This window comes from Crotalus tigris, unplaced genomic scaffold (genome assembly GCF_016545835.1).
Source record: "Crotalus tigris isolate CLP2741 ecotype Arizona unplaced genomic scaffold, ASM1654583v1 scf7180000019553.37968852642:3898890, whole genome shotgun sequence".
Classification (NCBI taxonomy): Eukaryota; Metazoa; Chordata; class Lepidosauria; order Squamata; family Viperidae; genus Crotalus; species Crotalus tigris.
Genome location: NW_024097591.1, coordinates 1,119,392 through 1,146,121, shown reverse-complemented (window position 1 = coordinate 1,146,121; position 26,730 = coordinate 1,119,392). Strand labels below are relative to the sequence as shown.

Sequence of the window (26,730 nt, the reverse complement as noted above, 5' to 3'; positions counted from 1 at the left end):
AACTTACGACAGTCCGTTTAGTGGCCGTTTGACGTGAACTGCAACCGGGCACGGCTCTATTAGCGACAGAGGTTCCAGTCCCAGTTGTGAAAAGTTGAGGACCACCTAAAAGCTTATTTCGGATTGCATCACACGGAACGAGGCCCAGACACAGCCAGCTTGTTCGGTCCAGGACACCGCGCGTGACTCAGTTTACCCATTGCACTAAGCCGTAAAATGGTTTGTTTGGTTCTGGATTAGTCCTGTCTGGACAGACAGGCCATGTTATCAGTTTTCTTCTCCCCTACAAAGATAGGACATCCCCAGAGAGTTAACCATACTGTGGCTCAAATGCTCTCCTAATCTCCATGAATGCGGCATGTAAAATTCAGCACGAACGAAGCATCTAAATTCTTATTAGCGCTGGCTAAAATCACCACCACGTCTTTGGCAGCTGCCTCAGTTGCCAGCAGCTGAGCCCTCCACCACAAAAGTTGCCGCCGGCAGCTGCCAAATAAATCCCACACTCAACTACCCAAAAATAATTTGGTTCAGAGCTATTAAAATTCACAGCTGGCTCCATTGCGGTCGATGAGAGAGCCAATTTCTCCAGGTGGGAAAACTGTCACCGCCTTTACCAACACAACAGCTGTTCATTTAGTGACCGTTCAGAGTTACAACAGCCCTGGCAAGAGAGATCTGTGAGCGTTTTTCACACTTAACGACCGTCGCAGCATCCCCATGTGGTGACGTGATCAAAATTCAGATGCTTAACAACTGACTCGTACTTATGACGGTTGCACTGTCTCTGGGGGGGTGTCACGTGATCCCCTTTTGCAACCTTCTGGCAAGTGAAGTCAATGGGGGAAACCAGATTCATTTAATGACCGTGTGACTAGCTTAACTGCATTAAGAAAGGTCACCAAACGAGGCAAAACTCAAAAAGGTCACCTAGCAACAAATTTTGGGCCCCACTGTGGTTGTAAGCTGAGAATAACCTCTAATTCTATACTTGACCATCGTCTTGCTTACCAATGGAAATTGGGGGGTCCGTTACAGTCGTTCAGTCGAGGACCCCCTGTAAAACACCCATCACGAGGGCTAGAAACTTGAGAGAGAGAGAGTGAGAGAGAGAGAGAGAAATAAAAGAAGGGATATTTCAGATGTTTATATATCCGAGATGTATAAAATATCTTGAATATTTTGCAAAAGAAAAAAAAAAGTAATTCAAATCATATTTCATCCAGTTAAGTTCATCTATGTCAATTCAATAAAAAAATTGATTGCCTTTTTTTTTTTTTTTAAACGGTTGGGTTAGGCTGCAAAGTTGTCGAAGCAGCGTTTCTGGCCCAGGAAAATAAAACAGGTTTAAGGACCGACTCTTTACCAAGCAAGCTCCAACTTGCTTGCTATGCTCCTTGCTGTCTCCCAGCCTTGCTAATTACAGTCATTTGCAACGTGGTGCCAAGGAATCGAATCTCCGATGTAAACAGCAATTGCTGCGGCTTTTTATACTCTTGGAAGAAAAAAGAGAAGAGAGAAGTAACAGGTACCAGTTGTGCAAAATTGCATAGCTGGGGTGGGGACAGGAGAAAATCCAAGGTCATGGCACGGGCTGTGTGGCACATACATTTTAATTACAGAAATCACGCCCTCTCCTTTGGGATCCCTGAAAACGGCTCTTTTCGCCCCACGGCAAGCTGAACGGAAGAGTGAAGCCGTTCTCCCATCGTCCTTGTTTGGCTGCAGTGACAACCCCGTCATCCCCAGCCAGCCCTGTTCCTGTTGAGGAGGATGGAAGCCCTAATCCAAAGAGGGGGGGGGAGTTGCCAGCTGAGGCTCAGAAACGTGTCTTGACCCCACATCCGATAATTTCAAGGTGGCGTGCTCAAACCGTTAAAACTGGGATCAGCCCCAAACCAGAATTTCATTATGGTTTGGGGAAATAAACCACAATGGGTTATGGATGTGGAAATAGACACGGTTCCATTTTGGCCATTAAAAAGCCATGGGTTTGTACGAATTGGAAACACAGATAGCTCTCAGCTTATGACCAGAATTCAGCCTGAAATCTCTGTCGTTAAGCGAGGCAGTTGTTAAGTAAATCCTTACTTGCAGGCAGTCCTCCACTTACAACAGGTCATTTAGGGACTGTTCCAAGTTGCAAACGGCACTGAAAAAAGGGACACGATCATTTTTCACACTAGCATCCATGGCAGCCTCCCAATGATCAAAATGGGGCAACTGACTCATATTTACGACAGTCACGTGATCCCCTTTTGTGACCTACAACTGCAGGGATTTGCTTAATAACCGTGGCTAGAGCGGGCGTAAAATGGGCAAAGTTCGCTTAACAACTGCCTTGCTTAGCAGCGGAAATTTGGGGCTCGGCTGTCATCATAAATACCTGTAATAGAAGATTGTGCTTGCTCAGAACTAGCTTCAAATCCAGCTGATTTGGAGGGAGGGGGATAGCTTAACACAAACAGGCTCTCCTACCTACCCACGATTATTCACCATCTTTTTGGTTTTATTGTCCATTAACAACCCAAAAACAACACCAGGCATTCACTGATCCGGCATAGATTACCTAGCGTGAATCCCCGGTGGTAAATAATAAAGAAGTACACATTTTTTTTATCTTTTGGTCCCTGATATCAAAACCACTCCAAGATCAAAAGCAGACTTCAACCAAAGCGACGTTTCTTTGACCCCCTTCCATGCTCCTGCGGCAAAATTTAAAAAGCCAGTTCAGAATGAGGAGAAGCAGCAGCTGATAGAAAACCTCTCAAGGCTTTTGACAGAGATCGTAAGTTCAGCTTTGGTTTGCGTTTCAGGCCCGTGGGTTTCCTACGGTTCGAGAGGTTTACATTTGAATTCAAGACATCCTCCGCCAAATTCAGGACACTGCAATGTGGAAGGATGCCAACGTGCCGGAGGCAGTCTCGTCATCCAAACTTAAGAGAAAGTTTTGCGACACGAACGTGACAAAAACCAAACCCCCAACGCATTCAGAAGCTAATTCCTCTTTCACACCACGTCCCCAAATGATTGTCTGGGTTTTTTTTTTTCTCTAGTATTTGGCAGTTCGGGAACTCTTGAAGGAGCGGGATACCATCTTCTTCAGCTCTTTGAAAGAACGGCTGCGTCGAAGCTTAAAGTTGTGAGGGGGCAAATCGGACGAATCCAACGTGGCGGAGCCATGCAGCCATCGGTCTCCAAGCTGGTGGTGGAACATCCAGTCCCCGTTCAGGCTGACAGCGCTGGTCGCTTCCACCTCGCTCAGCCTGCATCCGTTGCCGGGATGTCTGGCCCGCTGCCGAGGCGGCAGGTCAAACTGGCCGTCCTCTGGGAAGCAGAAGGTTGCCGGAGCGTCGGAGGAAAAGGCAAGGTTGCGGTTCAAAATCACCGGCGGAAGGAACGTCCCCGCTTTGGCACGGTGCCGTCCGGAGGACTTGCTGGATATTTCCAGGACCGACGTCCATTTTGGCTTGATGGCCTTGCCTCGGTTGGTTTGAAGTTGGCTGGCACACACCAGCCCGGCGGCTGCGTGAACGTTCATTTCCGAACTGGCTCGGGCCCTGCCTACTGGGCGGGACGACGGTTTGCGCCGGAGACTTAATCTGCGCAGCAATTCGCGGGGACTCAACCAGCTTCTCTCGGCTGCTTTCTCTCCTTTCTCTGGAGTTTTCACCAATTCCCGCGAAGCGTGTTTGCCTTTGTATAGCTTGTCAACACCAGTCGTGGCCCGGGGCAAAGAGGTCTCCTTTCTGAAAGCGGTCTCTGTCTTGGTTATCTGTTGCTGGGGCCCTGCGGCCCAAATTTTTCGATCCGGCGTGGCCGATTGCTTGTTCAGGACAAATTTAACCGAAGGATCCTGGGGCGAAGAGAGGGAAATCACAGACAACTCGCTCGGTTTAACGAGGTTGGCTGTACTAGACTGAAATGAGCTGATCTCTGGGAACGGCGGGAAGTCCCACAACCCATCCAGGACCCGGGAATCTCGTGCTCCGTCTGGACCTTCAGGAGAACGTAAGTGAGAACAGGTGGAGATGCGCCGTCGAATCTTCCATCCTGGAATCGGACCGAGGACTTGAGCGGCCACCTGTCCAGAGCTACAGATGGACGTCATGGATAAACTCTTCTGATTCCCCACAAGGTATCCCGATTCGGTACGATTTGCCGCTGTGCGGCACTTATAACGCAGCACCAACTTCGCCATGTATTGGTCCAAGCGGACCCTCGGCAGTTCTCTGGAGTCTTTCTTGGGAGACTCGGATCGGGGAACCTTTGGGGGCATCTCGTCAAGCTCTTCTTGGGATGAACTTTGAGAGAGTCCATTGGTGAAGAGAGGACTCTGTAAGGCTACGGCGTGCAGAGGGCTGGGGTAGTGGTAGACTTCATTGGTGTTTCGGGAGACCAGGTCAGACTTGTACCGTAGAAGCTGAAAATTCGGAGGCCTCGGGAGGGGCAGGGACCCAAGGCCCAACAGGAACTCAAGGTCACCTGTCCCAAGAGACACAATGAAAAAGAACTTGTGAGGTACAGGAATCTACAATTCTGCGCAAGAATTTGGCCGAGTATCTAGGACCACTTCTGGGTGTCTCTCCGATTCTTCGTCATCGCTTCAGATTTGTTTTTAATGAAAGAAATGGGGAATCGGTAGCACCCAAATAAGAGTTTTGAATTCTAGAATTATAGACCAGGACGGGGACATCTGACTATCCACTTAGAAGACTACCTATCTTACAGGTAGTCCTCTACTTACAATGGTTCATGGAGTGAGGGTTCAAAGTTACAACGGCACCGGAAAAAAGTGGCTTGTGACTGTATTTCAACAACTGTTGCAAGCACCCTCACGGTCACGTGATCCAAATTCAGAGGCATATTAACTGACTCATCTTTATGACGGTTGCAACATCCCGGGGTCGCGCAGTGCAAAAGCACAAACCCCAGGCACCCTCCACCAGCGTCCACCTGGAAACGACTTCAGACTGAATGACGTGCAGAGGGTTTTGTTTTTAAGCCATAATTAGGTGGGGTATTTTGTAGGCTGCCTTGAGGGGACCATGAAACGGAGGCACGTCTACGTAAACAAACAGGTTGGAACAGGGCAAGCTGCCTCAAAGCAAACAATACAATTAAACTCTGCTGCCTGATCTCATTTGGATTGATTTCCTGGATCGACTGCTCAGGCAGTGTGTTCCAGTTTTACTCATTTGGAGTGTGGGGGGATTGAATCCAATCTGACTGTCTAGAAGATTGAGAAGGCACCAAGCACCCCAAAGGACACACACACACACACACACACACCAAAAGACCAGGAGGATGTGTTTATTAACACTTGCTTCCTTTAGCTTTGGCATAAAGTATTCAAAAGATCGACTAACTTGCTGCTCCCAGTACCCTTGAAATATTCACAGACTAGAAGAGGCACTGAAATTGAAAATGAAGCTTCTCTTTGGAAGCTGGTTTTAGGATGCTTTTACAACAGCCCTGTGAGGTAGTCCATGCTAAGAATGACAAGAGAAATATTCACCAACATAGCTCCTGAGCTGCTTCAGGTAATCTGATCATGGCTTGTTACACAAACCCTACCACAGTGTTTCTCAACGTTGGCAACTTTAAGATGAGTGGACTTCAACTCCCAGAATTCTTTGAATTGAAATCTATCCATCTTAAGGTATGCTGGCTAGGGAATTCTGGGAGTTGAAGTCCACCCCTCTTAAGGCATGCTGGCTGGAGGATTCTGGGAGTTGAACTCCACCCCTCTTAAAGCATGCTGGCTGGGGAATTCTGGGAGTTGGCCAGGCAGGAGTCAGCCAATGAAATCACAAGTTCACTGTCATTCTTAGCATGGGCTACCTTACAGGGCTGTTGTAAGACTTTCAAAAACCAGCCCCTTAAGAGCAGTTTCATTCTCACAGTACCTCCTCTTGACTGTGGCTGTTCCAAGGATGCTGGGGACTAGAAACTTTCTTTGCTTCACATCAAAGAGAGGCTCAGAATGATAAATGCAGGGCAGGATCGATTTATTTATTCAGTTTATATTAAATACTTCATTCCAAAGCTAAAGGCTGGCCAACGTTAACACATCCTCCTAGCGTCTTTTTTTCTTGCGAGGTAGGCCGAGTTGAAAGGGAGGGAATTTCAAAATCTCCCTGGGAGCTTCTATGGGCAAGGCAGGACTCGAACCCAGACCTCCATACTCTGCAACCATCATCGTTCGACCACAGACTCTCGCACTGTGTGTTCCAATTCATGCTGCTCTCTCATACGGGACACCCAAGTCACCCTCCCCCCCCACAAGGAATGTGGCCTTACCGGTGGATACCGGACGTCGGTTGTCGGTCCCGGTGACGTTCGTCAAGGTCAGACGCTGCAATCGGAGATCTAGGAGCCGGACGGCCGCCTCGTCCGTCGACCGTGGCCGGATGAAGCCGTTCTCGCGCAATCCGGGGAGGTGAGGGAGGGATCCGATGCTACACCGCGAGGCCCCAGGTCCGTCGCTGTGCACCGAGGCACAGGAATCCGAGAGGGAACCCATGTCGCTGGTTTCGTAAAACCCTGAAATGTGCAAGAGCCCCCCCCCCGGTTACAACAGGCTGTTGCTGCCAAATCCAGGTAGTCCTCGACTTACGGCCACAACTGAGCCCCCAGATTTCTGTTGCTAAGCGAGACATTGGTTGTTTTGCCCCCATTTGAACACCTTTCTTGCCGCAGTCGTCGTTAAATTAATCAAACTGCTGTTAAGGGACTTTGCTTGTAATGAGGTCGCAAAAGGGGATCATGTAACCCGGGGACACCGCCACCGTCATAAATATGAATCTGTTGCCAAGTGTCTGAATTTTGATCCCGTGGCTGTGAGGATGCTACAACAGTCATGTGAAAAATGGTCATGAGTCATCTTTTTCGGTGCCGTCATAACTTCAGACGGCCACTAAATGAATTGTTGTAAGTCGAGGACCACCCGAACTAACAAAATTCTTGAAAAGAAGTTTAACAGGGAGATCAGATCAGGGGCAGCCTTGATGAACCACTAGGTTTTTTTTTCCTGCGAACTGTTTTCTATGTTTCTATCACAACAGAACCTCAATGGATAGGAGCAGCCTATCCCAAATGCCAAATACCAGACAGAAACAGGGGAGGGTGGTGGTTTTTCTGCTCAATTTTCTCCAAGAGTGAGTGGATCTGTCAGACTACAATACCCATCACCCCCAGTTTGCACATGCTGATTAAATGTATTAGCTGCGTAGGATGAGCGATTGAAACCTTGAACTGCTAACCAACCTGTGGATTCAGCCACAAACTAGGATTTGCCTTGTAGATGGCTTAAACTACAAATCCCTGTGATAGATTGTGGTTCACGGTTGGCTGACATATCTTAGCTTGCATTAACCATGGCTTGCTGGGCCAGAGATGAATAAAATGCCATGATTATTTCACTGACCTATCAGAGATTTTGGAATGGTTCAACAGACCCTGGTTTACACAAACCCTGGTTAGGGAAGACAAAGGCAGACATCCAGGGAGGGCAGAACTGAAAATGAAAATATTAGGATCTGCATTGTCTGAACATAGACGTACCTGAACTGGGTCTGGAATCGGCTTCCGGCATCTCTGAGGTGTCTCCTCCGTTGATGCCTACTTTCTTGGTCTCCTCACCCATCATCCTTAGCCCCAGACCTTCCTTGTCTGAATCATCTTCAGCATGAACACACAACTCCATGTTCTCCGACGAGGTGTAGAAGCCACAGCGTACCTCGGCACATCCGAGGACCGGTTCCGCTTTGTTCTGGTCCAGCTTTGCAATGTTGGGATGGGTCAATTTTCCCTCTCTGAAGCCATTTGAGTCCTCCTGTTTGGCCAGGTGGAAGAAGAGATAAAGGTCAAAAGACCTCTTTTTAATCGCAGGGATCCCATGTTTGTGACAGTAGATCCCTCACGCACCCTGTCCATCCTTCCCGCGTTTCAGGCTCCTGTGTGATGGCCTGGAGGCACCATATGGATTTGCACCAGGAGGCAAACATTACGACGGTCCCGAGAAGCAAAACACCCGATATTAATTTGTTAGAATGTCTTTCTTTCTCTCTTTTTTTTCTTTCTTTCTTTCCTTCCTTTCTCTTTCTTTCTTTCTTTCCTTCCTTCCTCTCCTCTCTTCCTTTCTTTCTTTCTTTCTTTCTTTCTTTCTTTCTTTCTTTCTCTTTCTTTCCTTCCTTCCTTCCTCTCCTCTCTTCCTTTCTCTTTCTTTCTTTCCTTTCTTTCTTTCTTTCTTTCTTTTCTTTCCTTTTTCTTTCTTCAATTTATATTACCTGCCCATCTCGCAAAACAAGTGACTGACATCAGTCTTCCTGGTTAATCACTAATGTTGGATGTGAAACAAATCAACAAGTGAAGTAAGCAAGACATAAGCAACCCGATAGCACTTTCTAAGCCTAGCAGCTTTCCTAGATGTCTCGAGCAAAACACATTCCATCATTTCACGTGGTGTGATCCAAACACTTCCTCATGCCAAGCAATGTTTTCAGTTTAGGACACTGAGCAAACCAGTTTTACAGTACCCACTTCGTTTCCTCTTTGAGTGCCTTCCTGAACTGGATCAAATAGACACTGTCTTGTATTTACAGGGAAGGAAGGCTGAGATAGGAGAAGTTACCCAAAAGAGAGAGAAAAAAAGTACCTTAAAAACCCAAGACACATCACCGTTGAAAGGTGGATTTATGTCAAAATGCCCTCGGGGAAAATCCAAGCAAGAAAGGAGAATCTGGGTTTTAATTTTGCATCTGACCAACTTTAAACACACACACACACACACATACCTGAAAGTATCTTTAGAAAATATTAACTGTCCAGGTGGGCAGGAAGTCAAAATGGAGGAGTAAAGCTTTCTGACAGCAGAAAAAAATAGATTTACTGGCTATTTAATGAGGCCTCCAAGGCCAGAGGCAACATAACTACTTTGCAAATAATTAATCCACACCTTGAACCAACAGAAACCCGGGCAGTCCAAAAGTGTCAAAGATTAGGGTTGATAATGAAGCTATGTTATAAATATATCCTGAAGTGGCTTCCAATGTTCTTTATGGCAGTTCTGAATACGTTGATACTCTCTCTCCTCTCTCTCTATGCCTAGGCAATGTTCTCTACCTTGGCAGTTGGAAGACGGTGGACTTCAACTCCCAGAATCCTCCTGGCAGGGGAATTCTGGGAGCTGACGTCAAAACCATCCGCACATTTTTTTTTCAAATTGTCTATCCGTTAACCCCAGCCAGAATTGTTCTGCCTTCAATGGAGTATTTAAAATTCTTGGCATCAGTCTGCAGATTTGAACCCAACACCTGGGGTCCTGGTGCTCTCTGAGCTTGGTGGTTTTCTTGCAGACATTTCATGACCCCACTAGGTAACATCATCAGTGCTAGAAGGAAGGAGGAGGAGGACTGTGGGGTCCTTGGTGCTCTCTGAGCTGGGTGGTTTTTCTTGCAGACGTTTCATGACCCAACTAAGTAACGTCATCAGTGCTACAAGGAAATGGGGAAGATGAAGAAGGAGGACGACGACTGTGGGGTGCTTGTGAGTGTAGTTGTTTTCTTGTAGATGTTTCTTGACCCAATTAGATAATATCAGTGCTAAAAAAAAGTGGGGTTTATGGAAAGGAGAAGGAGGAAGACTATGGAGTCCTTGATGTTCTCTGAGCGTGGTTCTTTTCTTGCAGACATTTCATGGCCCAGCTAGGTAACATCATCAATGCTAGAAGGGGCAGCAAACCCGTTGTAGCACTGATGATATTACCTAGTTGGGTCATGAAATGTCTGCAAGAAAACCACCCAGCTCAGAGAGCACCAAGGAGCCCTCATCTCAACCCCGAGCTAACAGATATTCTCCTTTATTGGGGTTTTCTAGCTTTTTTACACATCTGCCAAACACGACGGAATGACCATGACTGTTTGATTGTGCTTTCCTGACATTGAACCGAAACTGAGGGGGAGAGGAAAAAAAAAATCCGCCTTCACGCAGGCAAAATTTGAAAACCACAGGAATGCCAAGAGCTAAAGCTGAGCAAAGAGAAAATATTTATTTGTTTTACAAAAATGTAAGCGTGTCAACCTTAAGCCTCCGGTGGAGAGGTAGCCGGTGCCAAGAGGAAGCCACCACCGACGCAAACAGCAGGTGCATTGTTTAGGTGAGTGCACCACCTCCCACCCCAGTTCAAAAGCAAAATGGACGCTCTACGATGAAGGATTTTATTTATTTATTTAGTTGGTCAATGGCCAGCAACATGAAATAATAAAAAGGAGAATAAAAGGTAACAAACACAGGAAGGAAGGAAGGAAGGAAGGAAGGAAGGAAGGAAGGAAGGAAGGAAGGAAGGAAGGAAGGAAGGAAGGAAGGGGAGGGAGGAAAGGAAGGAAGTGGGAAGGAGAGAGGAAGGAAGGAAAGGAGGGAGAGAAAATGAGGGAGGGAGGGAAGAAAGTGGGAAGGAGAGAAGAAGGAAGGAAGGAAGGAAGGAAGGAAGGAAGGAAAGGAAAGGAAAAAATGAATAGCAGAATAGCAGAGTTGGAAGGGACCTTGGAAATAATAATAATAATAGTGTTGGTAGGGACCTTGCAGGTCATCTAGTCCAACCCCCTGCTCAAGCAGGAAATCCTGTACCATTTTCAGACAAATGGCTGTCCAGTCTCTTCTTCAAAATCTCCAGCGTTGGAGCACCCAAAGCCTATGGAGGCAAGCCATTCCACTAATTGCTCTAATTATGATAAGTAAGGTGGCAAATTGCAATCACTCATGACCATAAAAAGAGACTCACCCCATCTCACACACACATATACACACCCAGGTTTTCAAGCATGTGGGATCAAATTAAATGCTTGAGCAGCCTGAGCTGAGCAGCTAAGCCGAAAGAAAACAATCCGTGTCCTGTGTCAGGCCGAGAGAGCTTTGCAAGCTACCACAGCTAGGCTCGCCTTTTAAAGCAGGCAAAAACATATATTTTCATGACACTAAAATCTAAAAAAAAAAATTTCCCCTGCTCATCTATTTTGCCTAATTTATACCAGCCCAACCTTGACTCTAAAATCCAAGGAGACTGTGGGAGAGGAACGAAGGAGAGTTTCCACTTCAAAGGGCCGAAAAATAGCAAATTTTATTTTGCGAGTAAAATTTTAAGAAGGGATTGGAACGTCAATTGTCTGGAATGGGGTAGGGTCTCCCGCTTGAACAGGGGGTTGGACTAGTAGACCTCCAAGGTCCCTTCCAACTCTTGTTATTTTGCTACTCTTTTTTTCCCTCCTTCCTTCCTTCCCTCAATCCTTTTTTCCTTCCTTCTTCCCTCCTTTCCTTCCTTCCTTCCACCCTCCCCCCCTCCCTTCCTGTGTTTGTTATCTTTTATTCTCCTTTCCATTATTTCATGTTGCTGGCCATTGACCCAATAAATAAACAAATAAAAATCCTTCATCCTATATGTCCTTTTTTTTTCTTAAAGCGGGGAGACCTTTGTAACCTGAGTTAATTAAGGATTAAAATGAATCCTCGCAGACCCTTTGGGTAAACACATTAGGTCACATAGCTGCAGGAACTTTCCTGGGCAATCACAAACACAGCCCAGGTGTAAAGGTTCAGCACACACAACCCTTCCCCACAACTGGAGGGCTTTTTTTTTTGCTGGCTGTTCACACCCAATGCTTCACATAACCCCTAAATTTCTGCACCAAAGGGTCAGGAAGGAAAACTCAATTCCCCCCACCCACCCAAATCACGACGGAAACCTGGATTTTAATCTCCGTTTCTGGTTGTGAGTTCAGACAAGGAAGCATGGGCTGCTGGAGACGGTCAAAACAGTGGGAGTGTTCCCATATGTTTGCTATCAACATTGTGCACTGGGAGTCTGTGGGATGTGGTGCCTGATTGGCACACATCCCCCTTTCCAACCCACCCCTCACCAGCCCCCCCCCCATTCCTGATCCTTCCCCGCCCCTTTTCAAGGCTTATCTTCCCTATTAATTGCCCATCTGCCACGTTGCCCAAGTTTGTGTTTGTTTCTCCCACTGCCTGCTCAGTCTTCCTGGTTCCTAGTTCAGCCTTAAATCCAGTATTTGGGACGGAGGTGTGAACTCCTACTTTTCTGTCTTCATCCTGGTCCATGCTGAAGCCCCCCACCACCAAATTTTCATTTCCCCCCCCTCACTCGGGATCCTAACCTTCCCCACACCTGTCTTTTACAACCTGCCTTGATTGCCAATTTATAATCTGACTTCCAAGGATCCAGAGGCAGCCTTGAACCAGGGGAAAACCCGCCTGAGGTCTGTTCCCGTTTACAGGAAGTCCTTGACTTACGACGGTTGAGGCCAAAATTTCTGTTGCTAAGCGAGACGGTGGTTAAGTAGGTTTTGCCCCATTTTGCCCCAATTGGTAAGGGATTCGCTGCAGTTGTTTAAATTAGCAACACAGCTGTGAAATGAATCTGGCTTTCCCATTGAATTTGGTTGTCAGAAGGTCTCAAAAGAGGATCACGACCGTCATAAACATGAGTCAGTTGATAAGGGTCTGAATTGTGATTAGGTGACCACGGGAGATGCTGCAATGGTCATAAATGTGAAAAATGTTCGTAAGTCACTTTTTTCAGTGTCATAATTTTGAATGGTCACTAAATGAACTGAAAGCTCACATTTTACCTGTATGGCCAATTAAATTTGGGAATCCCTGGATTTCTTTCTGTGTCCTCTCCGTTATAGAATCCCGAATGGGCTTGCTTTCTTTCTTTCTTTCTTTCTTTCTTTCTTTCTTTCTTTCTTTCTTTCTTTCTTTCGTCTGTCATGGTTCCAATTAGGATTGGATTAGGATTAAATGTTCTTGCTTTGACACTTTTTCTTTCTCTCTTTCTCTCTCTCTCTCTTCTTTCTTTCTTTCTTTCTCTTTCTTTTCCTTTCTTTCTTTCTCCTTGAAACATTTCGCCTCTCATCCAAGACACTAGATGATTTGAAAATCTCCACAGACATAAATTTGCTGGTGGGCAATTTTCCGTCTTATGTGTATGGTTTAATAGCCAAGAAATGGAATAATACAAACATTAAAAACATGCATGATTTTGCTTGAGCATGGAAAGGTGTACAGAAGACACCAGCCAGAGTTTAACTCCTAATTCCTTTATGGAATATCCGTAAGTAAATAAAATGTCTGTTTCTGGTTGGTTTTTTTTTCCAGATTCTCCATTATAGCCTCACTCAGGAGATTTCCTGGTGGTCTTCCATCCGAGTGTTCACAGATTCAGTTTCCCTTCTCAGACACAAAACATTTTTTCTCTGATTAAAGTAAAACCTACCCAACATTTGTACATTAGCTCTATTTTTTTGTAGTTTCACAATTTGCCTGGACACTCAGCCCAGGTGAGGACTATACCACCCCAATCGTTTCCATCATCTAAGTCTCCCGGGTGTGTGACCAGGCTGGAAAAGCAGCTGAATTTTTCTAACTAAACTAAGCCTTTAATTGCAATAAATCATGATTTCTCTCCCCCCCCACTTCCTTCTACTCACGTGCAGCCAATTTTAGCTTACAAGCAGTTTCAGGGTTTTTTTTAAAAAAAAAGATTTTTTCATTTAAAATTCCCTGCAGGGATTTGCTATCAACTCCAGGTAAAATTAAAACTTGCGGTGGCTTGGTGACGTATTGAAATAACTTTTTATTTTATTTTTTTCTTTGCTCTTGATTTAGGGTTAGGGTTAACTTAGAACCAAATCCAAGCCAGTAGAGTTAAACGTCTCACAGAATAACCGGTAATTTCCGCCCCTCCTCACAAACTATAATATCCACGTTCTACAGGAATATAATTCAGCTATATAACATAATTCTGGTTTAGAGAAGGAGGCAAGGCCAAACAAATCTTTCCTGGCTGAGCTCCTTTTAAGCTCAGCTTTTTGAAATTTAGGAACGAACAGTCGGGAAATATTTTAAATAGCAATCGGGATCAAGCAGAAAAGATGCTAAGCCCCTCTCTCCATTTCCCCCCCCCTTCAAATCTGCACATCCCAAACATGGATACTGGCCACATGGCAGAGGGGACACCCCCCCCCCTCAAATTCCAGTCTGCTCTTTAAACAACAAAAGCCACTCGCCTCGCTGCTGAAAGGATGGGAGTTGTAGTTAATGCTTTTAGAGCACCCCAACAGAGCACCTTTTCTTAAAGGATTCCCCCAGATTTCCACTAGATCAATTTGCTTCAGGTCTCAGCAACTTCTGGGTTCCAAGAGGTCCTTAACCGTGGATCCTTCCATTCACAGGGCCAAACATTCAGAGAAGCTTGCAATCAAGGCAAGGGGGGGAACCCCCTATAAATCTCTTATTGCACAGGTGATCAACCCTTTCATAGGCAGCTGGATTCCTCATGAGTCAGGGCTCCAGGGATGGTGGAGAGATCCAGAGAAGCAGAAGCAATGGGGAAATCCAGATTTCAAAAGCAGCTGCTTCTACCCTGCCAGCCAAACCCACTGGATCCCACCTGTGGGCTGTGAATGGTAGATTATTTTTTGATTTGATTTGATTGTTGGCCTGGCACAGTTGACTTAAGGTTTGTAAGTGGCTTTCCAAAGAAACCCACCCATTCCCGCCAGGTTTACTCGCGGAGGAAGGGGACGGGAAGGAAGCTAGGGCTGGAACTGCAGCCTGCCCCCCCACTAGGTCACCCACCCACCAAAAAACGTAACCCATCTCTCACCGATGGCGACTCCGACCCAGCCAGGGCGCTTTCCACGTTGGCTTTCTGCATTTCGCGCAAGAGATCCAGTTCCCAAAGACCGGCCAGGCTGGCTTGGAGACGCTCACCGATGCGCAGTCGCTCGTGGCCGGACCAGAGCGAGGGGGGCACGGCCCGGCGGCTGGCCATGGGGACCCCAGGACGGGGCGCAAGAGACCCCAAGATCGTGCGCCTTTGGAGAGGTGGAAGGCTGTGGGGAGGTGCCCAGGTGCCCGGAGCTGGGGAGCAGCAGGTGGGGGAGGCAGGTGTGTGTGGGGGGGGTTAAGCCCCAAGGGGGGGTCCAGGAGAAGGGCAGAGGGGCCCAGATGGGGGAGGGATTACGAGGTTGCTTCGTCCCCAGCCAGGAGAACTTCAGCCGCGCCGAAGCTCCAGGGCGCAGCGGAGCGCAGTTCAGACAAAGGAGAAAGGTTTGAACGCGTCACGTGCACACAGGGCTCTTCCCCTCCCTTTTGGGGGGGCCGCCCCTTCCCCTCCCACCCGCGTCGCCGGCTCCTGATTGGCCCAACCCACCGGGAGATATTTCCCCCCCCCCGCACAAAGCCCAACCAAAGGAGGAAAAAAAAAAAAAACTTTGCAAAAAGTTGCGCGCTCCGCAAGGAAGGCGGGCGCCAGGTAGCTCAACCAGGGTGGCAACCTAAGTTTATGATGATGATGATGATGATGATGATTTAAAAAAAACCACAGCAAGAGAGGGTTGTTTTTTTTAAAAGTTTTAAACATCGGGAAACGAACAGAGGTTGCCCTAGCTAGCCTAGCTAATAGGATGGACCAACAGGTGTATTTTTTTTTTAAAAGGATAAATTAGTGATAGGGTTTAGAGATGGACGCCAACACAGAGACACGCGTTCGCCTGAAATTAAGGCTTAACGTTGGAGAGAAGATTAGAAGTCTGATGCCTGATTTATTATCAAAAGCAAAACAAGAAACAGGGCAGGAGGAAAAACAGATGGGGTGGGAAGGGGGGGGGGAAGCAGAAACCTGGCCAAAAAAAAATGGAAGAGCTGCGCGTTAAATGTAGCCAAAGGAGAGATAAATCGAAAGTGTCCCCGGCCGGGGGGGGGGACTTACAAATTAAAGTATAAGGCCCGTAGAAGCGAGAAAAGGAGAAGGACGAGCAGGAACTGGCGAGATTTGTCTTGCTGCCCCCGTTCACACGACGCGTTTATCACTAGAACGCTTCGTCTTGCGCGCAAAAAAACAAAAAAGAAAAAAAGCGCCAGGTTTGCAAAGTCGGCTAGGTTTTTCTCCTTCCCAATCGGGCGGGTGGAAGACCCCTGAACACCACCACCCCACCTCCCAAGCCGCCAACAAATCTCGTCTCTCCCATTCGACACCTAGTGGCGGGGAGTTCCCACGACCCGTGGACCCGCGGAACTCCTACCAGCCTTCCCCAGGTTGGGTTACATTCCAGGGGTGAGTGGGAAAACGCCTCTGGAGCTCCATCCCTGACCTGGATCCACCCTTCTCTCCCCCCGCCCGCCCGCCCCCGGAAGCAGAAGCGGGCCCGATCCTGAGAGCAGCGTGGGAAAACGTGCGCATCTTGCGCTATTTAAAGCCCGGGCGGGCGAGTCGCGGCAGAGCCATCTCGGGTCGCCCTCCTCCTTCTCGTCTGCCGCTTCCATTTGGTTTGATCTCCCAATGGCCTCCTTTCCTCCCTTTAAACATCGAAAACCGTTTGGTAAGGGATCCTCGTTTCTCTGCTGCCCCATGTAAACGCTCCGGTTTGCGGTGTTCTTTCTCACCACCCCCCCCCCGTTGCTACCGTCCCCTGTTGGCCCAAGGAGGCAATTCACCCCCTTTTTTTGAGGGTTATTTTCTTTATTATTAGAGCTGTACTGTGGTTAATGAGCAGGTTTGTGTTCCTACGATAGGTACGTTTTTCCAGGTTAAGGAAACCCGAGTGGATTTGGTTAATTCAGTTTTCCGGATAGACATAACCTAGGTCGGTGTTTGTGGTCCTAGGGCGCTTGGAGGGGGGGGGTCCCTGAAATTAAAATTATTTGCTAGCCTACATGGGAAAATACATTTATTAAAAAACCCTATCATATAATTGGGAGAAGCCGCAGCAGCAGCAAATGCATCCATTTTAATAAATATTAACAAATATCCATACAAACCAAAAATACTTTGGGATTCTCTGTAATTTTTAAAAGGGCTCCCAAGAGAGAGAGAAAAAAATTAAGGACCACTGCTCTAGGTATATCCTAGCATAAAATGTGAATGGTTAGTTTGTGTTCCTACTGTAGAAATGCAGGAAACTCCATTTAGAGATCTAAATACCTTTCCAGCCTCTCTAAGGGGGTATTACAGATCCCATCGTTCCCAGCCAACATATCTTTACTGATTTAGCAGTTTATGGCTGCTAAAAGACCAGAAGCCATTCCCCTGTAGACAAACTTTAGATGTTGCCCTAAGCCACAATTAAACCACCTTTGACAGAGATGGTTTGGTTTTAGGAGAGGGTGGTTGACTAGAGCCACCCATTTTGGGGTTGTGTGTGTGTGAGAGACAGGCCTAATCCCTAACTAAACAACTACGTTTTCTAAGTTTTTTTGAGTCTTGCGTGCTGCAAAGTCCGCCTTTATGGCTTAATGGGAAGTGGATTTTGCTGATCGGGATTCCTTTCACAAACCATGGTTAAACTGAGGCTTAGTGTGGGCAGGAAACCCAGTCTCTTGAGAATTAAACCTGGGAATGTCGATTCACAATCCATTGTAATTCTTTCCAATTTTTGAAAACAACAACAACAAACATTTATTTTAGCTTCTAGGAAGAATGAAGTGGCTGCAATCCGGGTCAGATTTCCGTATAAATTGCCGGTAGGTGTGTTGTGAATTAGTAATTGGGTCTCTTGCACTTTGACCATTGCACAATGGGAGTGGACTTGGGTCTTTCCCCCTCTTTTTTTCTTTTGCTTCTGCTGTTTCTTGAGGGGTGAGGAATCTTGTTTTAACCTCCCTCTTGCTTTGTATGCATACGTTAAAACACACACGTGTTTGCATGCCGGCACAAATATGCACAAACCCCTGGTTTAAAGTGCACACTTATCCTTTCCAGCTTCTCAAAACTCCGCTCTTGGTTCATTGCAGGTGATTCTGGAACGCTATGCGAAGGAGAAAATATTGCCAGCTTTAAACAAGGTGAAGTTTCTAGTCCCTCAAGAGTTCACCATGGGCCAGCTTGTAGCCATCATTCGGTGAGCATTTCAAACCGTGTCAAACTAAGTCAAGGATGGGTGGGAAACTAATTCAAGGATGGGGGGAGGGAATTCCATCTCCGACAGGAAAGAAATGGGCCCTTCCAGGATTTTAGTGTTCAACAGACAAAGACGTTTTAAATGGGGTTTAAATGAACCCACAATTAACTAGATTAGCATTTGAAAAACCAAGCCATTAAATCGTGATTACTAAGGAGATACTGGAATTCCCCCTCCCCCCAAAGAGCAAGCAAAACCACTTGATGAGGGCCATCCCCTATGGGGTTGAAGTACAAGTGGGTCTAGGAACAGAATGTAAAGATTTTGGGGTTGGTCTAGATGACCTCTAGGTCCCCTTGCAACCTCACGATTCTATGGCAGTCTGTGCATCTGCTCCTTGGGCAGGATGAGCAGTTTAAAACAGGGCCGGGGAGAGAAAGTTGGAGTGAACGTTGTTGTTTTTTTTCTTTTTCAATCAAACCGGTTTCCTCGACTATTTTAACCCGATAGGCTGCTTTAAAATAAATCAATAAAAAAGATTTATGGAGCAGCTACTTGAAAAGCAACCTGTTCCTGCAAGCATTTATCAGGACTGGTTTGATCAGGTTTTTTGTTTTGTTTTTTTTCTGTAGGAGGCCAAAATTCTATCACATTTATGCAGAAAAGGGCAAAAATACATAAATTAGGATGATGTTATGAAAACTGGGAAATGGCTCAGCTCCAGCGCCCCAAATAAAGCAAAATCTTGGGTTTGACTAGGCTTACACTGACGCTCTTTGGGCCAATCACCAGGAGACCGTGAGTTCTAGTCCCGCCTTAGGCAGGAAAGCCAGCTAGGTGACTTTGGGCCAATCGCCAGGAGACGGTGAGTTCTAGTCCCGCCTTAAGCCTGAAAGCTGGCTGGGCGACTTCGGGCCAATCGCCAGCTGACGGTGAGTTCTAGTCTCACCTGAGCCCAGCTTGGACAACCCTTGCAACTGCACAATCGCAGGGAACTTTGGAAATTGCAAGCACACCCTCACGCGTACACAATCCGCGCCCAGCAGCTTGAGATCTCAAAAACTGACTTGTCCTTCTTCTCCACCCAGTAACCGGATGGGCCTACGGTGCACGCAGGCGTTCTACTTCCTCCTGGACGGTAACCACAGCCTCGTGAACATGTCCGCCACCATGGCCGAGGTCTACACCACATACAAAGACGAGGACGGCTTCCTTTACATGACGTACGCCTCCCAGGAGATGTTCGGTTGAGGGCCTTCAAGCCCCGTCAAGTCCTCTTGAGAAGATGGACAGGGAGGGAGTCCTTAGGTCTCCATCCTGGCCACCCATTTTATTCCGGTCTTCGGAACGTGTTTCCAAACCTGGAGAACTTCTTTTTTTCCCCGTTGCACAGAACTGATTTGATGGGTTTGGGGTTCCTGAGCTGCAGGAACCGCCTGGCGCAATTGTCTTCTGCCTGGTGGTCTTCAAAGGATCCCTCGCTAAGAATCTGGCTACTTCATTCACTTCCTCTGCCGGTTTTGGGATAAATGTCTTGGGTTCCAGATTCTCCTGCACCCTGTTTCAGTTTGGGGGTGAAGGCTGAGCCCTCTCCTATTCCCAATGTCCGATCCCCAAATCTTGGTTTTTCTCACACACACCCCCAAAACGAAGACAATTCTGGGATCTCTCCAGCTTAGCCACTAAAAGATGGGTGGACTTCAACTCCCAGAATCCTCCTGCCTGAGGAATTCTGGGACTTCAAAATCCACCCATCTTCAAGGTGGCCAAGCTTAAGAAAGGGTGTTAGGTAGAAAGTCCCAGCATCCCGTTCCCTTGGCTGTACCAGCTCAGGCTGCTGGGACTTGTAGTCATTCAGCTCCGCTCAACAGCGGAGGGAACTCAACACTCAAAAGCTGTGTGAACCGGAGGACTAACTCCAGGCACCGACGAAGGAATCGCACAACCACACTGGTGTGGGTCAGATCAGCAAAGGCTTTGCTGGGAGGGGAGAGATTGCGTCACTTGCTCACTCATGAATTTAAATGGAAAATGTTTAAAAATTTGCCAAGGAAAATGTTGGAAATGGCTTCAGTCTAAATCAGAAGTAAACGGCGTGTGGTCGGCCAGCCCCGGAAAAAGGGGCCAAAAAAAAAAAAAATCTCACAATTCATTTTGAGTATTTCGTAGCTTGTTTTTCTCAGCTCGTTCACTTTGAGGAGCAAAAAGGAGTTATTTCTTCTTTTGCTTCTAATTTCGGAGTTAAAAGGGGGGAAATTGTTTTTCTTAGTGTCCTCTAAAACAGTTCTAATAAGGAGCCCCCCCCCGCTCTAAATCAAACTCTTAGCTTAAAATTGGAGGATGCTTCCTTAACTGGATCAGATGCTAAATCTTGGTTTTGACCTCAGTCTTGCTCAGTGGCTGAGTGTTTTCAGCCAGGTTTTCACAAGCAGAATGAAAATTAGAAATCAGAAGTGCAAGTGGCCGAAGAAGGAAAAAAAGTGAAAGATTTCTGATTCACAAGGATGTCAGCAAAACGGGTACCACGTTGGCGTACAAGGTTAATTGTTCATCGGGTGAATTTACACAGGTCCCTTGTTTTAAATCTACACCTTTTAACTCAGCCAGCGTGGCGGTGATAGATGTGAGGCTGTCTAAAACAATAATCGGTTCTTCCTTTTTAAAGAGTTACCAGGGAAAATTCAGTTTTTAGGCTTTTCAGTGACCCTCACCGATTTCTATTTCTGAAAAACGGGCTTAATTTCGTCTCCAACAAACGGCTGAGATTTTTCCCAACCGGTACTGAGGGTTTAAAAAAAAGGGGGGGGGATATCATTTGGTTAGCTGCCCTTCCTCCGAAGAAAATAGAGGTAGTCCTTGACGTACAACAACGGTTCATTTAGCGACCCTTTAAAGTTGCAACGGCACTGAAAAAAAATGGAGGACTGTTTTTCAAGCTTAACGACCGTTGCATCCCCGTGGTCACGCGATAAAACATTTGAATACTTGGCAACGGATTCATGATGGTTGCAGCGTCCCGGGGGGTCACATGATCCCCTTTTGTGACCTGATGAGTCCATGGGGAAGCCGGATTCGCTTAACGACCGTGTGACTAATTTAAGAAGTGCAGTCGTTCTCTAAACAACTGTGACAAGGAAGGACGTAAAAACGGGTGTTATTTGTAGCTTGGGGTTTAAATGAGGGGTCCTGGGTGCTCTCTGAGTTGGGTGGTTTTCTTGCAGACGTTTCATGACCCAACTAGGGAACATCATCAGTGCTAGGAGGAGGTGGGGTTTGTGGAAAGGAGAAGGAATAGCAGGAGGAGGAGGAGCAGCAGGAGGACTGTGGTGTCCCTGGTGCTCTCTGAGCTTGTTTTCTTGCAGACGTTTCATGACCCAACTAGGGAACACCACCAGCCTCATACAGCGCAAACTCCACTCTTTTCTAGCATTGATGATGTTCCCAGATTTGGCTCATGAAACGTCTGCAAGAAAACCACCAAACTCAGGTTTGGCTGAGACCCCCCCCCAACATCCTCATAGATCTGAAACAAAACACATTTCAATGGGATAAGCATGCCGTTGAAGGAGGGCAATAAAGCCCCACGCAGCACAAAAATTCAGACTCTTATTTTTTTTTCACGTATCTTTGTTCTTTTTACTGTGGAATATGCATCTTGAGCAAGTAAGGCTGCCGCGGAACTACTTACAAACAGGTTGAGAGTTTCGCAACGGGGTTGATGGCAGTGGTTGCTGCAAAAGGGGGAAGAAAAAGAACATCGCTCGGAGGTGGGGAAGGAGAGTTCTAGGGGGTCCCCTCCCCAATTGGAGTGGGTGCAGCTCTCGGACCTGTTCCTCGTCCGCGAGATCGGAGCATCCAGGTGTGCCCTCGGCCCCACGCTCAGTTTAGGCAGCGTTGCGGATTATTCTGCACTTTTCTGGCAATCAGTCTTGCCCAATAACAGATCCTGGTGCCCCCAGGCAAGCAGAGCACCACTCATCTCCTGTTGCCCGCAAATAAAATTCTGTATTGCCACCGGAATGGAGAGAGACACCCCCAAATCAGCAAGGCTGCTCTCTTGAAGAGCTAAAACAACCCCAGAAGACTCACTATTATCGGCAGTTTGACCCACAAACACACAAGCAATCCAGGGATGGTTTACAGTGGTTTCTTTTCAAATTGGACCCAGGGAACGGCCGGAGTCGCTTCTGCGTTGGCGCAAAAAACTCCCCGATAAGGAGAAACTGAACCGTAAACTTTTGCCGCAGTACAAACAGGGCAGTTTGGATAAAATGTCAGGCAGAGTGACCCGGCTGAGGAAGAATGGGAAAACTGGACACCAGTTGTGTGGCTTCTGCCAGGAATGAGATAACTGGAGAATTGGGGTCCTGGTGTGGGGAACCGACTGCGAGTCCTAGGAAGGATTTTCCACGTCGTGTTTGCACCGTTTCACGGCCAGATCCTCGTTGTGAGCCTTCCGGATGTGCCGGTAAAGGTCTCCGGATTGAGTGTAACTCCGCATGCAGTAGCGACATTCGTATGGCCGTTCCCGGGTGTGGACGGTTGCGTGGCGCCGGAGTGTGTAGGAGCAGGAAAATGTTTTCCCGCAGGTCTTGCAGGTGGGGACGTCATCGGTAAAGAGGCTAAAATTGGAGTGGGAATCGTAATCCTGCAAGTATATCTGTTCGTGCAATGGAGGAGTTGCCAGGGTGGAAAAAGTCCCGCTTCCAGGCATGTGGATCAGGGGGTACGACGCATTTTCTTGGGGCAGGAAGCTGCTTTCCGAAGAGACCTCTTCCATCCCTCCGGGCTCTTCAAAAGCATCCGGGTGACGCCCACAGCTTCCACCGGAGCCCACCTCCCCACCAGATTTCAAAAAGAGGCTTTCTAGCCTCAGCTCCGAAACAGGAGGAACCTCCAGTTGTTCAACCCCGTCCGGTTCCTCATCAGAAATCACGATAGCTTCCACTTTGACCTTGATGGACTGATTTGTGGACGCCTTGTGTGCAACTAGCTGCTCTCCGTATCTCTCCGGAGGAGGGTCCAAGCCGGACCTCCCCTCAGCTCCTCCGTTTCCGGCAGGAAAGGAGCTGCACAACAGAGTTTCGGTGGAACTGCTCGGGCTGGAGAGAGAAATGTCCACCATGGGTTGCGGACGAGGCCGAGCGGATGACGGAGCCTCCATTCCCGGTTGCGTGGTGTCTGCGACGTCTGACCTGGAGGCCGACAATTCCTCCAGAGGCGCTTTCTGTCTGGCGTTCCATTCTTCTTTTTTGTTGTTTTTCTCGAGGTCGCAGGAGTGAGGCGGGGGCAAGGACACAGGCTGGCTTTCGGGGGCTGGCAGGAGACCTTCTTCCTCCTTCTTCGTGCTGTCGGCTTCGGCCAAGGCCCGGGCTTGCAGCTTTTTCTTGCACACCTTGACGATATCGTTCATGTGCAGGTAACTGGCGGCAGCTAAAATGTCTTCCACCGGCATGTCGGCGAAAGAGAGGCTGCCTTTGTACATGAACTCAAGCAGGAGCCCAAAGGCCGGGGCGGTGACAATCTCGCTGTTGATGCAGACCAAGTCTCGTTTATCCAGCCGTTCCTTGTAGAACATCTGGAAAAAGGCACTGCAGGAGGCGAGGACGGCCTGGTGGGCCAGGAACTGGGTGCTGCCCACCAGGACGGTGCAGTCACAAAGGAAACCCTCGTGTTGCTGTTCCCAAAGTTTTCGGAGTAAGTTCTTGCTGTGATCGGGGAATTCCATCATGTTGTCTCTTTCAGGACAACAGGGAGGTTAAAGGCATAGTCTGTCCCCCTGGAAGCCGCCGACAAGAGAAGGAGAGAAGCGGCGTCATTGTTGGAAGGAAATAATAATTGTAGTAACAACAACAATAATAAAGTTGGAAGGGACCTTGGAGGTCATCTAGTCCAACCCCCTGCTCAGGCAGGAAACCCTATACCATTTCAGACAAATGGCTGTCCAGTCTCTTCTTAAAAACTTCCAGTGTTGGAGCGTTCACTGCTTCTGGAGGCAGGCTGTTCCACTGGCTAATTGTTCTGTCAGAAAATTGTGTGCCAAAACAACTAGACATGGGGACATTTCCCACCCCCTCCCACCATCCTTCTGCTGAACACCTAATTCCCACACTGCCTCCTTCCGTATACAGGTAGTCCTCAACTTACGACCACAATGGAGCCCAAAATTTCAGTTGCTAAGCGAGGCACTGGTTAAAGATTTAAGGGCCTTTCTTGCTGCGGCTGTTAAGGAAATCACTGCAGCTGATAAATTAACCGGGTTGTTAAGTGAAATCTGGATTTCCCCATGGACTTTACTGGCCAATTGGTCGATCCCCTGACCTTGGGACACAGCGATGGTTGTAAGTCTGAACCAGTGGCCAAGCCGCTGAATTTTGATCACACGACTGTGGGGATGTTGCAAAAGTCATTAATTGTGAAAAAATGGCCAGAGCTCTCTTTTTTTTTTGGGTGCCGTTGTACCTTCGAACTGTTGTAAGTTGAGAATTACCTGTATTTACTCCTGTTGTATGGCTGTAATATTATTATTGTCCTTCTATCTTCTCTACCTGCTGTTTTGGGTATCGTATTATGATTATTACTCTGTTGCTTTGCATGTACGTTGAAAGCTGCTGCACCAGAGACAAATTCCTTGTGGGTCTAATCCCATTTGGCCAAACAAAGTTGCTTCTCATTATTCCTCTGTGCCCCCCCCAGCTTTCCCTTACTGTCCCCCTCCCCAATACTGGGTCAACTGGACCCCCCCAGACTCCACATTGCAGCCCCCTCCCCAATACTGAGTCAATTGGACGCCCAGACTCCTCATTGCAGCCCCCCTCCCCAACACAGACTCCTTAATTGGACCCTCCTAGCCCCCTTTGCTGCCCCCTCCCCAACATTGAGTCAATTGGACCCCCAGCTTCCACATTGCAGCCCCCTCAATACTCTTAATTGGACCCCCCAGCCCCCATTACTGCCCCCTCCCCAATACTGAATCAATTGGACCCCCAGCCTCCACATTGCAGCCCCCTCAATATTGAGATCTTAATTGGACCCCCCGCCCCCTTTACTGCCCCCTCCCCAATACTGGGTCAACCAGACACCCCCAGACCCACATTGCAGCCCCCCTCCCCAATACTGATTCAATTGGACCCCCCCACTCATTGCAGCCCCCTCCCCAACACAGACTCCTTAATTGGACTCCCAGCCCCCCCTTGCTGCCCCCTCCCCAATACTGAGTCAATTGGACCCCCAGACTCCCCATTGCAGCCCCCTCCCCAGTGCTGAGACCATAATTGCCCCCCCAGCTGCCCCCCACTGCTGCTCCCCCCCCCGTTGAAGGGGAATCTAAGCGGATGGATGGATCTCGGGGCCCCCTTCTTCCTCCCCCCCCAAGAAGGGGGGCGTTGGGCGATGGACCCCCTTCCTTCACCCACTTACCTACCACAAAGCAGAGGCCTCCCGGGGCACGCCCCCTTTTGCCTGATTGGCCCCTCGACTCTGCCCCTCTCCGGGAAGGCGGAGTTTCGCCTGTCACGCCCAGAGCGCCTCTGATCTCGATTGGCTCCCTCGCCCAGCAACTTCCCGCCCGTCGCGGCCCTCGCCCAACCTGGGCGCGGCTGGGAGATGAAAGAGTTTCGGGGCTTGGGCCCGCCTTCTCTCCCTCTCGATTGGCCAGCGTGGCTGGGTCCGGCGTTCCGATTGGCGGAAGCGCGCGGGAACGCCGACGTTTCTCCGCGTCCGTGGCCGAGCAGCCGTTTCCCCTCAGCGGCGATTGGTGGAGGAGCTTTTCAGAAGGCATCCCAAGAGGGGGAGGAGGCGGGACTTTGGTTTCCCTGGTTACCAGGTGGAGAGGGGGGGCTTTTAGGCAAATATAAATTAAACAAATTAAGAATGCTGCTGATTTAATGAGCCCTGGCTTACAAATGTTAAATTAAGCTGCCAGTAGATAAGAAGCCTCTTTTTTTTGCTATTGGTGCAAAAAGCCCTTTTCATTATAATGATGGAGATTTATTTATTAATTATTACTTCTTTTTAACCCTGGTGACTTTGAATAAAGGAAGCCCCTTAAGTGCAATCATCAATATTTTAATGCAGCATAAATGCAATCAGTTTAATTGACCATCTAAAACAAAAGCCCTTGTGTGGCTTCCTCTTAAATATCTTTTTTTGTATTGGAGCAACACTATATCCTCCTTGCAAGGAGGTGCAAAATAGGGGCAAAAAAATATTATTTGCAATTGTCACTAATTATCATAATTGGGGTTTAATCTCAGGAAATATCAATGCTATCAAAATCTGGAGGACTTCTTGAACTGTGGAAGAAAGCGTAAGTTTAGAATCTGGACAGCCGTGTGAAATATTGTTTCTTTTTTTAAAAAAAAAAATAATTCTTTATTAAAACATTTAACCAAACAGAATAAATAGCTACATCAAAGAGAGAGAAAAAAAGACAGAAAAAAACATCGTGGCTAAAGAATAAAACACCAGTACGTAAACAAAGAGCTGACCATTATAAAAATTTGAAATTATTACATTAATTATTTGCATTTATAGAATTAAGTTCATTCAGTCATGTTAAGAAATGCCTAAAAATCTTTTTTAAAAACTCTAAACCTAACGTTGATACCCTCACTATTTGTAGCTATTTATAGAGAAATACAGAGTTAAAAAAATAACTGGAAACAACAGTTTCTGTTGGAGATTCGAATTCAACAGGAGCCTTTATTAGAGGTTGGGGCTCCTGAGTTTGCGCAGAGTGCAAGATGAATTCCAAGCAATTAAGTAGCAAGGGGGAGGAAATAATCCTGCGGCAATTTGCATGCAGAAT

The 26,730-nt window shown here is 47.5% G+C and overlaps 3 protein-coding genes across 6 annotated transcripts; 1 reads left to right on the top strand and 2 right to left on the bottom strand.

The window, feature by feature from the left end:
• Window positions 1–1,132: 1,132 nt before the first annotated feature.
• LOC120316959 (dapper homolog 1-like) lies at window positions 1,133–15,123 on the bottom strand. Of its 2 annotated transcripts, none has more exons than XM_039363143.1 (4): window positions 14,687–15,123; window positions 7,567–7,837; window positions 6,304–6,546; window positions 1,133–4,485 (listed from the first exon to the last, which is right to left on the bottom strand). In XM_039363143.1, the coding sequence occupies exons 1-4, from the start codon at window positions 14,852–14,854 to the stop codon at window positions 3,053–3,055; spliced, it is 2,115 nt and encodes a 704-aa protein (XP_039219077.1). In that variant the 5' UTR covers window positions 14,855–15,123; the 3' UTR covers window positions 1,133–3,052. The 2 variants fall into 2 exon arrangements, with proteins under 2 accessions (XP_039219077.1, XP_039219078.1); XM_039363144.1 differs by lacking the exon at window positions 14,687–15,123 and adding an exon at window positions 12,648–12,796.
• Window positions 14,073–20,158, top strand: LOC120316962 (microtubule-associated proteins 1A/1B light chain 3C-like). 2 transcript variants are annotated; one of them, XM_039363149.1, is made up of 4 exons: window positions 14,073–14,486; window positions 17,489–17,544; window positions 17,815–17,921; window positions 19,010–20,158. In XM_039363149.1, the coding sequence occupies exons 1-4, from the start codon at window positions 14,357–14,359 to the stop codon at window positions 19,170–19,172; spliced, it is 456 nt and encodes a 151-aa protein (XP_039219083.1). In that variant the 5' UTR covers window positions 14,073–14,356; the 3' UTR covers window positions 19,173–20,158. The 2 variants fall into 2 exon arrangements, with proteins under 2 accessions (XP_039219083.1, XP_039219084.1); XM_039363150.1 differs by lacking the exon at window positions 14,073–14,486 and adding an exon at window positions 16,230–16,403.
• Window positions 20,159–21,530: 1,372 nt separating this feature from the next.
• On the bottom strand, window positions 21,531–25,413 carry ZBTB3 (zinc finger and BTB domain containing 3). Of its 2 annotated transcripts, none has more exons than XM_039363145.1 (2): window positions 25,345–25,413; window positions 21,531–23,700 (listed from the first exon to the last, which is right to left on the bottom strand). In XM_039363145.1, the coding sequence occupies exon 2, from the start codon at window positions 23,650–23,652 to the stop codon at window positions 22,315–22,317; it is 1,338 nt and encodes a 445-aa protein (XP_039219079.1). In that variant the 5' UTR covers window positions 23,653–23,700; window positions 25,345–25,413; the 3' UTR covers window positions 21,531–22,314. The 2 variants fall into 2 exon arrangements, with proteins under 2 accessions (XP_039219079.1, XP_039219081.1); XM_039363147.1 differs by having other exon boundaries at window positions 25,341–25,367.
• Window positions 25,414–26,730: the final 1,317 nt, after the last annotated feature.

Bases quoted from the DNA above. Each gene is read 5' to 3' on its own strand.
- LOC120316959 (XM_039363143.1), bottom strand. From the start codon at position 14,854: ATGGCCAGCCGCCGGGCCGTGCCCCCCTCGCTCTGGTCCGGCCACGAG. The intron at 6,547-7,566 runs GTACGTCTATGT...TGCACATTTCAG, and splicing joins CGATTCCAGACCCAGTTCAG to GGTTTTACGAAACCAGCGAC. The intron at 4,486-6,303 runs GTAAGGCCACAT...CTCTTGGGACAG, and splicing joins CCGACGTCCGGTATCCACCG to GTGACCTTGAGTTCCTGTTG.
- ZBTB3 (XM_039363145.1), bottom strand. From the start codon at position 23,652: ATGATGGAATTCCCCGATCACAGCAAGAACTTACTCCGAAAACTTTGG.
- LOC120316962 (XM_039363149.1), top strand. From the start codon at position 14,357: ATGAGTCAGGGCTCCAGGGATGGTGGAGAGATCCAGAGAAGCAGAAGC. The intron at 17,545-17,814 runs GTAGGTGTGTTG...GGTTCATTGCAG, and splicing joins GATTTCCGTATAAATTGCCG to GTGATTCTGGAACGCTATGC. The intron at 17,922-19,009 runs GTGAGCATTTCA...TTCTCCACCCAG, and splicing joins CAGCTTGTAGCCATCATTCG to TAACCGGATGGGCCTACGGT.